Source organism: Solea solea, chromosome 20, assembly GCF_958295425.1.
Source record: "Solea solea chromosome 20, fSolSol10.1, whole genome shotgun sequence".
Taxonomy (NCBI): domain Eukaryota; kingdom Metazoa; phylum Chordata; class Actinopteri; order Pleuronectiformes; family Soleidae; genus Solea; species Solea solea.
The window spans coordinates 14859128-14872696 of record NC_081153.1 but is presented as its reverse complement, the minus strand read 5'-3'; the positions used below and the strand labels follow the sequence as shown (position 1 = coordinate 14872696).

The window sequence follows — 13569 nt, the reverse complement described above, 5'->3', positions numbered from 1 at the left end:
TCCGCCCTCCATTTCCCCAGCCATGCATTCTGGAAGATCCCAGCGATCTGCACCATGTGGTCATTTGACTATTTGGCAGCCATTAACACATGGACATGGAAGCGAGGCCAGGCATGGAGGACAGCCAGAGTGACTGTCATTGCAGTGTCTGAATTATCCCTGCTCTCAGAGAGTGATAGAAGGTGGACTGTCTGTCCAACTCACACCATCACACTGCATGTACTGCATATGCAGGACAGCTCGACCCTGACACAAACACACAGCGACTTCCTTCCCACGGGCATGTTAGTGCTTCTCTTGACACTTGCACTGTGCTTGTTTTTCATAGTTTTGTCTTCACTGGCTGGAGATTATGTCGACTAAGCATCATGGTTGCATTAGAAAAAAGCAATATAACTCAAATTAGACACTTCAGATTAAGAATGTATTGTTTTATTCCCGGTATGGGGTCACGTACTGTGTCTGCATCAGACAGAAAAGCACTAGCATCAAATTTTTGCAAATTAAAGCTCTCACCTTTCCTTTTTAACATCACAACACATATTAATCAAAAAGCCAAATTGTCATTGAAACTATAATCATCTTGTTGTTGATGTTGAATATAACGGTGTTTTGAAAATGTTCCTAACTGAGACTTCTAACAGGAGACTGGGTATGTTTTTCCAAATTTTAAGTAAGACATTAGATGAGCTCACTAAAAATAAATCCAAAAGCAAAAAAAAAAAACAGGGTAAGCTAACAGGGGAATTGGTTGATCTTCCATCCTGTGTTATTTGTCTGCACTCCTTCTGTCTTTTTAGCCTGACACGGTTGAATTTAATGGATTAATCCGCCCACCTCACGTCGGCTTTATCTTCACTGATGTGTTCAATGTTTGTTTAAAAAAAAAAAAAAAAAAAAAAAAGGCCCAGAATGTTAGTGTAAACATACATTATATAAATACTATGGTATACATCTACATGGCACACATACAGTATATACTGTACTACTCTTCATTCAGACACGCTACGATAGTTTGAGATGTCGACCTCACTGCCAGCGTCATTTTAATGGCCCCCAATTGTGTGACACACAAATCACATGCCTTTCCACCCTCCTTCAATCACATATGGCTAATTTTAGCTCGTACCCCCTGCCTCCCGTGTCGTGCTGAGCAGAACAATACCTCGAGATAAAAACTGACTTCTCCTGTCTTAAACGGACTTCGGGTGCAGTGACACAATGACGACAAATTATGAAACGCGTTTATTTTTTGGTGAATCTACAGTAAGTGAGGCGAGGGACTCTTTCTCTTGTCCTCTTAAGATAAAATCAGGGATGACGTCAGTGAAAGGCACTCTCAGGGAAGCCTCTCAGCATGCACTCTAGGCCACCTTGCGAGGGGCTAATGTTCCACTGAGATGCAGTATTGTTGCAGCTGTGCTAAAGGACAGTGATGCCTTTTCAGTGTGGCAGGCAGAAGCGGAGAGGCAGGGAAGGCCAGCGTGTAGCCCACTGCAGATAGATAATTGGTGACAGAAAGTGTCTACAGCAGGGGAACATCGCTGAAGAATAGTGAGTGTTCATATTCCCAACGTACCATCACCGGGTGTGTGTTGGGGCTCCATGATGTATCGGAAATTTACTGCAATTGCTATATACATGCGTCGCAAATGACTACTTGAAGTGTTTCCCCTACATTCCCTCAGTGCAGTGCGTCCCTGCCCCTTCATTTAAATCAATAGGCTCAGAGTTTTCTCTACCATTCATTTGGAGCAGCACACTCGCACACAGCGAGCGGAGGACGAGTCTCGGGTGGAGTGAAAGTCAGTAGATGGAACTGCGCTTTAATTACGCCCCAAATCTACAGGTAGACACACTTTAACAACTTAAAAAAAGCTGTTTGTAATTGCACTGCTGCTCATCCTGCCTCCGTAGCTGCTCAACATGTTTTAATGCAAATGTAGGAGATCCTCCGTATGTCGTCTCCGTAATGGTTTGGTGTCCAAGTAAATAAAAATGTGAACCTACAATGACTCCAGACATCATTTGGCATTTAGTTACACTCAAAGCAAAGCTGCATGACCATACAAATATATGCAACTGTATCTATAATTCATCTTAAATACTTATTTTATTATTTAATCCATATATGTACAGTATATGTTTGAAAATGTGTTTATTTTCATACATTCGTCATTATTCATTATTGCGAGGGATATCGTCTTTGCAACATGTAACGTTGTTATTGCAAATCACATGGTTTCCTTTTCCGATACAACAACGGGAAGTCGGAAGACTCTCTCAATGTCGATAACCTCCTGCAGCATCATGTCAAATGTTGCGTCCAAGTTCAAATATTTGAACTTGAGCAGCTGAAGTGACTGACATCGATTTCACAGGAGTAGCATCACAGCGACTGAAGCGAAATTTGCATGTACTCGATTCACTGCACCGACTTTGCATGTCCTCAAATATGTGCAAAAGAACTCGTCGCGTTTGTCGCTAACACACTATAAGAAGTATGTTGTTGTACAACATTACCTTCTCTTACCCATCCATCCATTCTGAAACTGCAACCTTGAATCTCTCTGCAGGAAGCTAGAAAACCTGCAGGAAAAAGCTTTGCACACGTGGAGCCAATGCAAAGTTCACATCGATTCGAAACCCCTCTTGTTGTGAGGCACCCACTGCCAATCATCACAATTTGTGGCATTTCTGCTCCGTATAAACACTTATACTCATGCTTGGTGCAGTTATTCTGATTTTGCTGCAGTATTGATGCGGCTGTTGTAGCTGAACTGGGTTTTTTGTAGCTGAACTGGGAGTATTGAACAGGTTAAAGATGTGTGCAGTCTTTGCACATAATTGTAACTGTATATATACATCATACAGCATACCAATACTATATTTAAATGTCCAGATATTTTAACTGTTGGCAGATTTGTTAGCTCCCTGTGTTGTTCTGTATCAGCAGTGACATGTTTCAACAATTCTCTGTGGACAATTCTCTGAGATGAGGAAGACGAGATGATTCCCAGTCATTTTAATACGTCGCAATCATTGTGTTCTTCGTGTTTGTTTTTCTTGTAGTGTTTTCAACTTTCTGCATCATCACACGATCACAACCAGCCAGTTTTGCAGTCTAAAAGTCCTACCAGTTTTCCCTGTGAATGAAGAGCAACCTGAGGTGCCCTCCAATCAAATTTCCACCTCTCCAATTTCTGACAAGTTGAGGAGATATCCAGTGGCCCTCCTAATGAATTCCCACTAGCTCTCTGTCTGCTCCTGGCAACATGCTCCCCATTTCTATTATCCATCCTGTGAGTCAGAGGGCGGAGGAGGAGGAGGAGGAGGAGGAGGAGGAGGAGGAGGAGAAGAAGTCTGTGACCAGGAGGGATGGAAAAAGAGATAGGAACTGAGAGAAAGAGAAGGGAGAGTCAGATAGTTGGAAATGAGGAAAGTGTGTGTGGAATCCTGCTCTTTGGGTTTGTTTTCAAGAACACAATGTACACACGACTCGTTACTTCATTACCCTATCGCACGCCTTTTCTCGCCGACAACTACAAATTCCTTTGAGTGGACCTTGAGTGGCTTGGTGTCTGTCAGTCTATTTTCCCTCACTCTCAATGGCTGAATCTCAACCCATGATCACGTCTGATTTAACCCTGAAATAAAGGCCCAAGGTTTACTTTCCGTAGGTTCTCTCGAAGATACTGTAGAACAGGGTTAGGGTTAGGTGTTGTTGCTCTTCTTATTTGGAGCACATATTTGGAGTATATGCTAAACTGAGGAAGACTGCTATTGACGCTGAGCTTTGAAATTGCTGCCGAACCTCAAAAAACAACAACAAAGCTGGTTTCAAAGAGTCCTTTAAAAATCCACTGATATTTGTCATCCAATTACTTCTCTCTTTCAGGTAAACAGGATTACAAAAAGACAAAGTCAGTCTTAAAGGCCACGCGACTGAAAGCTGAAGCGAAGAAGAATTCCTCTGGATTCAGGGTGAGACTTTCTGTTTCATATTAGCGATGTCTGCTATCTGCATGTCGTCTTCTGTTTCTGCCTGCCTGTCCATCTGCTTGTCTGTCTCTCTGCCAACCACCTTCTTTCCATTTGTCTGTCTCCGTCTCCCTGCTTAAGAGTGTGTCTCACTAGATCACTCGCTGGGAATGTAACGGCACGTATCCACCTGGAATTATATGCCGTTGCCTTCTGCCGTCTCTGTCTGTTGAAGGGAAAAAGTGCTGAAAAGAAGGATCTGTGTAGAATAAAGTCCTCAACATTAACACGCAGTATCTACAAAAAGAATAAGACACAACGTCACAGCTTTTTAACGCGGGAAGGAGTCCAATTTTCCGAATACCTTGGCGGTTAAGAGAGCATCTGGGAGGGCCAACGAGGAAAGAGAACGGGAGAAATAGGAAATTGAAAAAGTCAAGAAAGGAAGAAACAGATAGGAGGTTAGAAAGTGATAAGACAGAATTGAGTAATGTGAAATTAAAGGGAGGAGAGGGCGTTGCAAGGGCAAAAAAATGTATCTCTCTGTGTTGCTTTGTCACAGTGTGGTGATTAGGAGCTGTTGTGCAGGCAAAGATGAATGACGCCACGTTTATCACTCTGGCTGCTTTTCCTCACTCATTTGACTCACCGATTTAAAAAAAGCACTTTTAGTATTTCAATATCTCTTTGCATATAGTATGTTTTTGCCAATAACAGAGCGTGTGAAACTACAATCTTAGTTTTTCCAAATACCTCGGTATTGTCAGCCAGTTTGTTTTCCTTTGCCACGTTCAGAGTGGGTTCTGTCGTCAAGAGCCTTCACTTCATCATAAAGCTGCAGTTGCTGCGTCGTACACAGACCTGAACCAGTCATAGTGAGGATTCGACACTGGGTGAAATGGTCAGGTTTTAAAATATGCATCTCTTAGACATGCAAGGCCTCATTAAGCATGTCTTTAATCCAATTAGATTAGTCCATATCTTGAAATATTGATATTGCCCATGAATAATTCATTTTTTTTTTTCCACGTCCAAGAGGAGGGGGATTTTCAGAGGTTGGATTAAAAATACCTCTGGGACAAGAATATTAAACTGACTAAGACCCTTTGGCCTCGCGTTTGATTGAAATTCAGCCCAGATGTAATGGATATTTGGTCACGCTTGCTTTACCGTCGAGTCCTCTTTGGTATTGTATGAAGTTGTGATTTTCACACAGCTCTGTGATGACAGTAGAGAAACTCCCCCCCCACTCCCACCGCCCCCATCTCTGCGCCTTTGGTTCATGCCAGTGATTTCTGTCCTCTCCTCTCCTCTCCTCTCCTCTCCTCTCCTCTCCTCTCCATCGCCTCCGTCGCCTCCCCGGTTGGGAGGATGGTGTCAGGTGCAGCTGGTCTCTCAGAAGGGCCAGCAGACATGCGGGCACAGAGATTCGGGGCAGCTGCCAGGTCAGGCTGTCTCGGGGCTGTCCTAGTAGCAGGCCAGTCTGGAGAAGCTGGCAGAGCACAGGAGGGAAAGACTGGGAAAAGAGAGAACTTCTGTTTCAACAACAGTGGAACACAAGTTGTCTGAGTCGCACAAAAGGAGGCTGACCTGACGAGAGTCGAGTTGCATGTCTTTATACACATGTTGGGTCGTGGTGTTTTTATAGGAGTAGCGCTGGCTGAAGCTGCAGCTCGTGTAAACAGTACATGGTGGATAACACGCGGTCACAACAGCAGAGATTAGGAAAGTGGCAGTATGTCTCGCCACAGTTTCTCTTCGTGTTTCTCGGGGAAGAAGCACCTTTTAAAGTAGCTCCAGCACACTAGCAGGCAGCACAGGAAACAAGCCTGCTGTCTTGTCTAATTGGCACACTAGCCTTCTGTTCAGTTCTGCACTGTTTTCCCTCAGTCTTTAGCCGCTGAGCCCAGAAAGTTGGGAAAAATTTGCTTATGGAATTAGCAGAGGATGGAGGCTACCAGCTGTTATTTGTGAAATCATGATGTATGGCAAGTAAGACTAGAACAGAATGATAAACATGTTTACTCTTTTTATGATTTCACCCAATAATGTGCTAGTGCATACACATGTGTGTTGTGTCAAAAGCTGCAGGTTTCATCTTGAAGGAGCAATTCAGAGTCATTATTATTCTGCTAAATAAAGTAAAAAAAGTCAAGTGTAAACTGTGCTGGGTTATTATTAGAGCAGCTGGAGCATCAGCCTCTAATTAAAGCAGATTCTGGATCTTTTATCTGTGCTGGCCATTAGGCTTTTACGACGCCCATTCACACTTTTTAGTTGGCGAGCAGCGTTGTCAGCTAACACACGGGAATTTGTGGATTTAATGGCCTTTCATGCCATTTAATTAACAATAAGCTTTATGAAAAGAGTTGAGTCGATGATGGCGGTGATAAGGCTTTTCATGTTCCGAGGCATTATTTTTTTAAGTGTCCCTAAAGCGAGCAAAAAAAGACAGGGCTGTAAAAAAAAAAAAAAAAAAAAGGATCTTATTTATACAAAAGGCTTAAGATTATCAGCAGAAATTAAGTGGTTGTAATTTATGGCTGATAGGTAAATTCGGTATCAGCAGCGATGGCGACTTAGATATGTGCAAAACAGCTTATTTTAATTATTCATTTCTTTTTTCGTTTTGTTAAAAGCAGTGCAGAAGATGGTTTCATGGCATCAGGTTGCCCAAACCAATGTTTATTGAACCAGTCGTGATATAAAACCTAATGGATTCGTCTTCTTTGTCACCGTGTTGTGTACAGATGAGACATTGTTTACCGTTCGCAGCACAAACGCACCACGAGTATCACGTGTCCGCCTCACGAGCACAGCACAGACACACTGAATCTCTCCTGCCGAGAGCACGTATAGGCGCATACAGCCTGACGCACACGCGTGTGTACTGTATGTGCATTTGCGCACAAACTGTTGAGTCTTCACTTGTCGCCAGGGTGACGGAGACCCATCGCCCCCCTGCGTGCTGCGTGTCTGCAGCTGCTGTGCTGAGGAGTGCTCGGGGAGAGAGACATGATGAAGATGATGATGATGATGCGCCTGGGCTCCATCCAGGGGTCTCCATCAGAATGTTGGCAGAGAGCCTGTGTGTTTGTCTCCGAGAGAGAGTGTGCGTAAATGTGTTTTTTGAGACGAGGCGAGAGTCAACACAGTGGGCCACTCTCCTCGAAAACAATGATCTCAATCAAGTGCAGGTGCTGTCTACCACTCGAGTGTTTTCACCAAATCTCCTCCAGCTTGTTTTCATAGACGAGTCAGTGTAACCAGCTGTTCTCTCTCTCTCTGAAACCTGAAGCCAAGAAAGTGGGGGGGAAAAGACCTGCATTGTAATTTTGTGCATCCTTGTGTCTCAGCAGCTTATTCAACAAAACAGTTTCCCATGTCAGAGGCACACAACGTTTTCTCGGTGATATTGTTGACAGAATTACAAACACTCCTCTTTGTCATGTTTTTTTTTTTTTTTTTCAAAGCTTGCGAGAGAACACAATAAAAGCGGAAAACAATCAAGGCTCCATGATTTGATAACAATTCTCTTTTTCTCCGAGGCCCAGTCAAAATAGAAAAGTAAATCAAGCGTTTGGAGCCTGGCGGTTAATATATGAAACTAAAGTGCATGAAATTTAAAAGTTTTCCAATTAAGAAGGGACTTTAAGCTGTTTGGAGGCTGTCGGGATGTAGATAATTGTGAGCTGAGGCTAATGAAGACCAATGCTGCTGATGACTAGGCACTACAACATGTATACACATAGCTGTGGATGCTGTGATGCTGTTTAATTGTCACCACCAACCCCCCCCCCACCCTTTCAGCAGACTGAAATTATTATTAGGTCCCCACCATCCCACATTTATGCGAAGCCTTATCTCTGACTTGTTTTCGCTGTGGTTCTAGCTCCTGTTTTTAATTCCGTCTTTTTCTCTCTGCAGTTTGGCCAGTGGGTTGAATTTCAGTCCTCTGTCTGTGAATGCCTGCTACTCCTCTCTCTCTCTCTCTCTTTTTCTGTTTGTTATTGTCCTCCCTGTGACCTTGGATCACCTGAGTCCATCACTCATGAAGGCACAGAGCAATAAGACATTAGTGGTTATTAATTTATAAATAAACAAAGACTTTATATTCAAGAGACAAGAGAAACTGCATGTTGAGGATGTCTGTTTATGGGACTAACATTGTGTGTTTTAAAATCCCTCGTCATGCCACCTGTATTGTTGTGGCCCACTTTGCATGCTAAAACTTATTTCCACGTTCATATCAATTTTTATTTTCGGAATAACCTCCAATCAGACTGTACTTTGCACTCTTTTAAAGCCCTCCAAGCTCTCCAAGTGTTGATTAGAAAGTTTGCCGCTAATGAGTTCTCTTGATAAAGAGCAACTGGCATTGTTCAATACTCTGAGTGGCCCTAATGAAACTCCAGCTGATGAAGATTGTAATCGTGTGAGCACCACATAATGAACAAGCGCTCCAAATTCCCATTTTCAAGTTGAACGCCGCTCCTCTGGAAAGCCTCAATTTGTTTGACGATTAGCCAATAGAAGAGCTGAAAAAATAGGCCATTTTGTTGACAAAAGTTTCATTTGCCAGTAAAATGTCAGGGGACAGATTGCAGATAGAACAGATGATTGTAGTACAGTCGTTTACTGCTTGATTTCTCGAATAAGATTCTGTTCACTTTGTAAAGTCTTTTTTTTTTTCTTTTTCTCTGATGCACTTCCACTTTTATTCTTTAGTGCATGTGAATGTCTTTGCATCAAAAGAAAAAGAAAAAAATTGGACATCCTTCACAAGTACGCAGTGCAGAGACATTCAGGGATAAGGTAAACTGTCTTATCCCTGAATGTCTTCACCTATGTTTGCTCATCTTCTGCCAAACTGTGCTCACAGTGTCCTCTGCTGGACAGCTTCAAACTGGCTGTTGCACTTCAAGGCTGTACCTTAACAAGCTTTGTATGAGAACAGACTGCAGACTTTGAAGAAACACACGACGCAATTAGCTGACTGTCGTGGGTCGAGCTCCACCTGTACCGTACTGTACCCTTACAGTGGTACCCCAAGGGAAAGGTACAGAAATGGAACTGTAGGGGCCGGTTATTTCGGTAATATTCCTAATGGAAACGCAAAAAAAATAGGTACCGTACCAAACCATTAGAACTCGTATGGGTTTTTAATGTCTGAGTTTGAATTATCACCTACAACTGTACTGTACACTTGTACTGTGTGATCATATTAAACAAAGAGTCTATTAAAGAAACTACTATGAAGTACATTTTTAATGTACATATTAATATTTTTAATAATGCCCCAGGTTAGAGACTTCCAAGTTTTGTACAATTTGCAGCATTAGTTCTGGGGATAACTGCTTTATATCCAACATTGGTATGGAAAATTAATATTTCTAGATCAGTCAATATCGAATTTAAATGGAAGTCACGTCGACTCAAGACCTTGTGAATTGGAATTAAATGAATGCAGGAAATCTGTAGTGATACCCAGCCCTAGTAAATGTAGTAAATGACACTGCATTATTTTATTTTATTTTTTTTGGGGGATAAAATATGCGGATCTGAATAATTTCATGAGGTAACATTTGAATTTATTGCCACACAAGTTTGGGTAAAATTAAAATATGCATCTGTTTTCCTGTTTTGACTCTTACTGTGAATAGCAAATCAAAGTCTTTGTAGCTGTGGGGAAATACTGGTATGTGATCAGGACTAGACTGATAGCTTATTTATACGCGAAAAATGTGCAAAATGTTTTGACAGACTTTACTGATATAATCGAGGATTAGATTAACTGATATCTTAATGCAATAATCCAAGAAATACAATTGCATAATAAAGTCACAGATTTATACGATGAAGTTTTCCCACCACCACATACGACACATACGTCAAACAGATGTCTTTAATCTCTCTTGTTGTCTTAATATAATAATTATAATACATTATTTGACATTCCGACGACCCATCCCAGTGTGCTGCAACATGACAGTGAAGCACGTTAATATGACTCAAAACAAGATTTTATTTTTTAAATATACACATTTAAACAAGATGGAACCTTAGGTGGCAGGTTTGTAAATATGTTTTAGTAAAACATTGATGTAATATGTTTTTCTTTTCCTTTCTTAGGATGCATTCCTTGTCGTTGCTGCAATCCTGTTGTTTGTGCTCTGCGTCTATGCGTTTTTCTACCTCAACCTGAGCACAGAGATTGACCTGGACGTGGATTTGGATTAATAAGCGGTGGACTTTGTCCTGACGGTCACAAATTGTGCTCGGTCTGTAAGCGGTGACAATTCTCTGTCAACAAGTTCCTGGCCATTTTTGAGATTTGATATTTTATTTTCTACAGGGTGAATATGCAATTCAACTGTAATCAGTACAGTACTGGCAGTAATAACCTACGTCAAATCCATAAATTGTATTTAAGTGTTCCTGAAAATCCTTGATTCCCTTTCCTTTGACCTCGTGATTTATGATAAAATCTATATTCTGAAACAAAACTGCGCCTGAGTCTTCCAAGCCGTACAGTTGAGCGCAAACTCTTTTAATCATATTCCGCGGAGTCACGTCCCACTGTTTTCTCCACTAATAGAAAAATGCAAATCTCCCGCTGCACCTCTCGTCACATCAGGACAAACACTTGCCTCACATTCCGGTGCACAAACGTCTCCTCCAGGATAGCAGGAGATCACAAAGTGTGAGATTAGAATCCACAAAGCCCTTGTTCTGATTGAACATGTGTGCAGAATACAGAACCACACATTGTACCTGCAGCACATACATGCAGCACTTAGACGTCCGCAGGATTAGCATCACAAATAGGCTGCTGTACTTTCATTTGAATGGAAATTACAGACGTGAACGGCACACGCTCCTCATAAAGGACATCTGGGTGATTTTTTTAAATGCGCGTGTTGTTGTTTCTTCACGTGCTTCTCTGTGGAAATGAATATGAAGGGTTTTCAGTGTGTATTTTTCCCTCTGTATAAAGTCAAGGTCTTTTTTATTGAAGCCACTTACCATTTGGAAATTATAATTTCATTGTGTTACCGCTCCCCGTGTTTGTCAGCACACATCGGCCATGATTAGCAGTAGCAGTGCTGTTGTCCAAAAGGCGATTGATGCATTGGTTTGGAAATCACTCTTTTTATATTCATGTAATGCATAAAAGACCAATATGAAATACACAAGAGGCTTTGTGACTTCTTTCATTCCCAACATGTTTTGTCCCCCCCCCCCCCCCCGTGCACCGATTCTAAAAGAGCGAGAGAGAGAAAAACGTCTTATGTCTGTGACTGATTGTGTTGTGTGTCTCAAAATGTGAGAGAGATTTTGAGCTCTCTTTGAGTTTCTGCCTTTTCTTCCATTTTCTCCCATGACCTTGTAACCTCTAGTAAAAGACTACATGTCAAAGAAGCCATTATGATAAGCATGCACCCGTACCCTTGGTGGCTTTTATCAGGCCTTTGGTACATCCAGACCCCCCCCCCCCCCCCCCCCCCATGTGTAACAATAGACAGCCCTTCCTCATAGACCTTCATACATGACACCTGTTATCTAAAAGGTCACCATTACCAAATAGAAGGTCTCTTACATCAGCACAGAGGAAAGGATCTTGCAGCAGAGCCTATTTGTTCAGACACATTTCATAGTTTTCTTTTGTCATGAGTATTTGGTCACTGTGTGACGTACTATTCCATAATATTCCTGTATTTCAATTCTAACATTTTTTTTGTTTGTTTTTCTTCTTTAATCAAGATGACGTGTGGAATATGGATAATGTTAAAACAATAAAGAACGTTTTGTGTTTTACTTTGAACAAATGAATGAATCTGGACCCTTTCATTTTCTTCTTGGAAATATAGCAGAGAGCTCAGCGTTAATATTAAACCATATGAGAGAAAGGATTGTATTTAAACACTGCGACACCTTGACATGAATGTGAAGTACTAGTCATGTTTTATTCTTCTTCATTCCGGAAGGTTTACATTTAGCTGTTAAATGCAGGTGTAGTCATTACATTCAGCCTTAAAAGTTAATGAATAAAAAAAATCCCAGTGTCGATTTACTTTTATGGGCTAAAAGCTTGCCATTATTCCTCTTAGATCGTTTTATTTCAAAGCTATAAACAACGGTGTTCTATCAGTAATGGGTTATTAAATTGTATTGACTTCACTGGTCTTCATGTCGTGCCACGGCCTTTCTTTAATGGAAGCAGATCTGCATGTGTGTGTGTTAGTGTGTTAGTGAATGAGCTCAAGTGAACCTGGATTTCCTCGGTGAGACGCTACACGAGGTCAGGCGCGACAGTAGTTTGGAGATTCCGAATCCGCACGGCGGCATTAACCCAACGCAATGACAAAAGGACACAAGTGTGACGTCAGTACACGTGTCATGTGACATATCTGCTAATTGACTTCTGTTTGCAGGAAGTTACACAGAGGAAATTAATCAAGCAGTGGCGGCGGTGGCATCGGCAGTGTATGAGCATTTAGTGCGACCTTAACAGCTTTCCACAGAAGTTGAACGCACTGAGGCTTTACCTACCATCCTGTGACAAATGAGCTCGACGCTTCGCACCCAAATCCCACTCATTAGTCATTTGAGGTATGTCACCAAGAATAATTATACTCACCCCAAAACATGTACGCGCACACACCAACACACACACACACACACATAGCAAAACAGACGTACACAATGTGTAATGTTGCTGCACTTTCCCACACTCTAGGCACCAGGACATATTCTCATACATATAAGACTGTTAACCGAGACATGAATCATAATTATGACTCTTGGTAAACCCGACACTGCACTTTTGAAGCTTGCTGGGTTTGGCTGGCACAGTGTTTGCGTTTGGTATGAACAAACACGTGCATTTTGTCACATTCTCCGTCTCCGGCATGATGTCATGAGAACATGCAGGCACACTGACCCCAGTGTGCTTCGTTTCTAAGATGGCGTTTGCCCCTGTTATGCTGCAGTTTGTGTGTGTGTGTGTGTGTGTGGATTTTCAATATTCAGAACCGTGCCTCTGGCCACGCTCCAGTGGAGTGCTCAGTCTCTCTGACGGACCGGTGAGATGAGAGGAGGGTCAGTCCCACCAGGAGCTCATTTAGTCCCTATTCCTATCACACACACACACACACGGTCCCACTGCAAGTCACTTTGACAGCGAGGTTCACGGCTCCTGCTGTCTCACACACATACACATGCACACAAACACACACTGCTGTGCTCCCATTAGGGAGATGTGGTGAGAAGACAGGAGTGATGATGCATGTCACATAGTAGGCCTACGACTGCGAGTCTCACCCCTCCCTGTTCCCTTGCTTCTCTCTCTCTCTCTCATTGATTTGCTACTTTACCGCACGTCGTCCTCCGCCTGTTTCTGTTTAAATATTAAAATATGTGGATTTCTATCACATCCTGGTCTTTAGTGTACACATCCAGAGGGACAGGCTTACAATAGCTTACATTTATAGCTTTATATCCAGTGTGTGTGGTGTGATGTTTATTTTGACCCACAGACGCTAAAGGAGTTTGTAAGCATTGAGTGTCATTATATTGTTTTTTTTT

General features: G+C 42.1%; 1 protein-coding gene across 2 annotated transcripts in view; it reads left to right on the top strand.

Annotated features, from left to right (window-relative positions):
• Window positions 1-10826, top strand: part of triqk (triple QxxK/R motif containing) — a 128703-nt gene extending 117877 nt beyond the window's left edge. For both annotated transcript variants that reach the window (XM_058618650.1, XM_058618649.1), the window contains 2 exons: window positions 3899-3984; window positions 10114-10826. In XM_058618650.1, coding sequence (XP_058474633.1) covers window positions 3899-3984; window positions 10114-10221 — 194 coding nt within the window. In that variant the 3' untranslated portion in view covers window positions 10222-10826. The remainder of the gene's footprint in view (window positions 1-3898; window positions 3985-10113) is intronic.
• Window positions 10827-13569: the final 2743 nt, after the last annotated feature.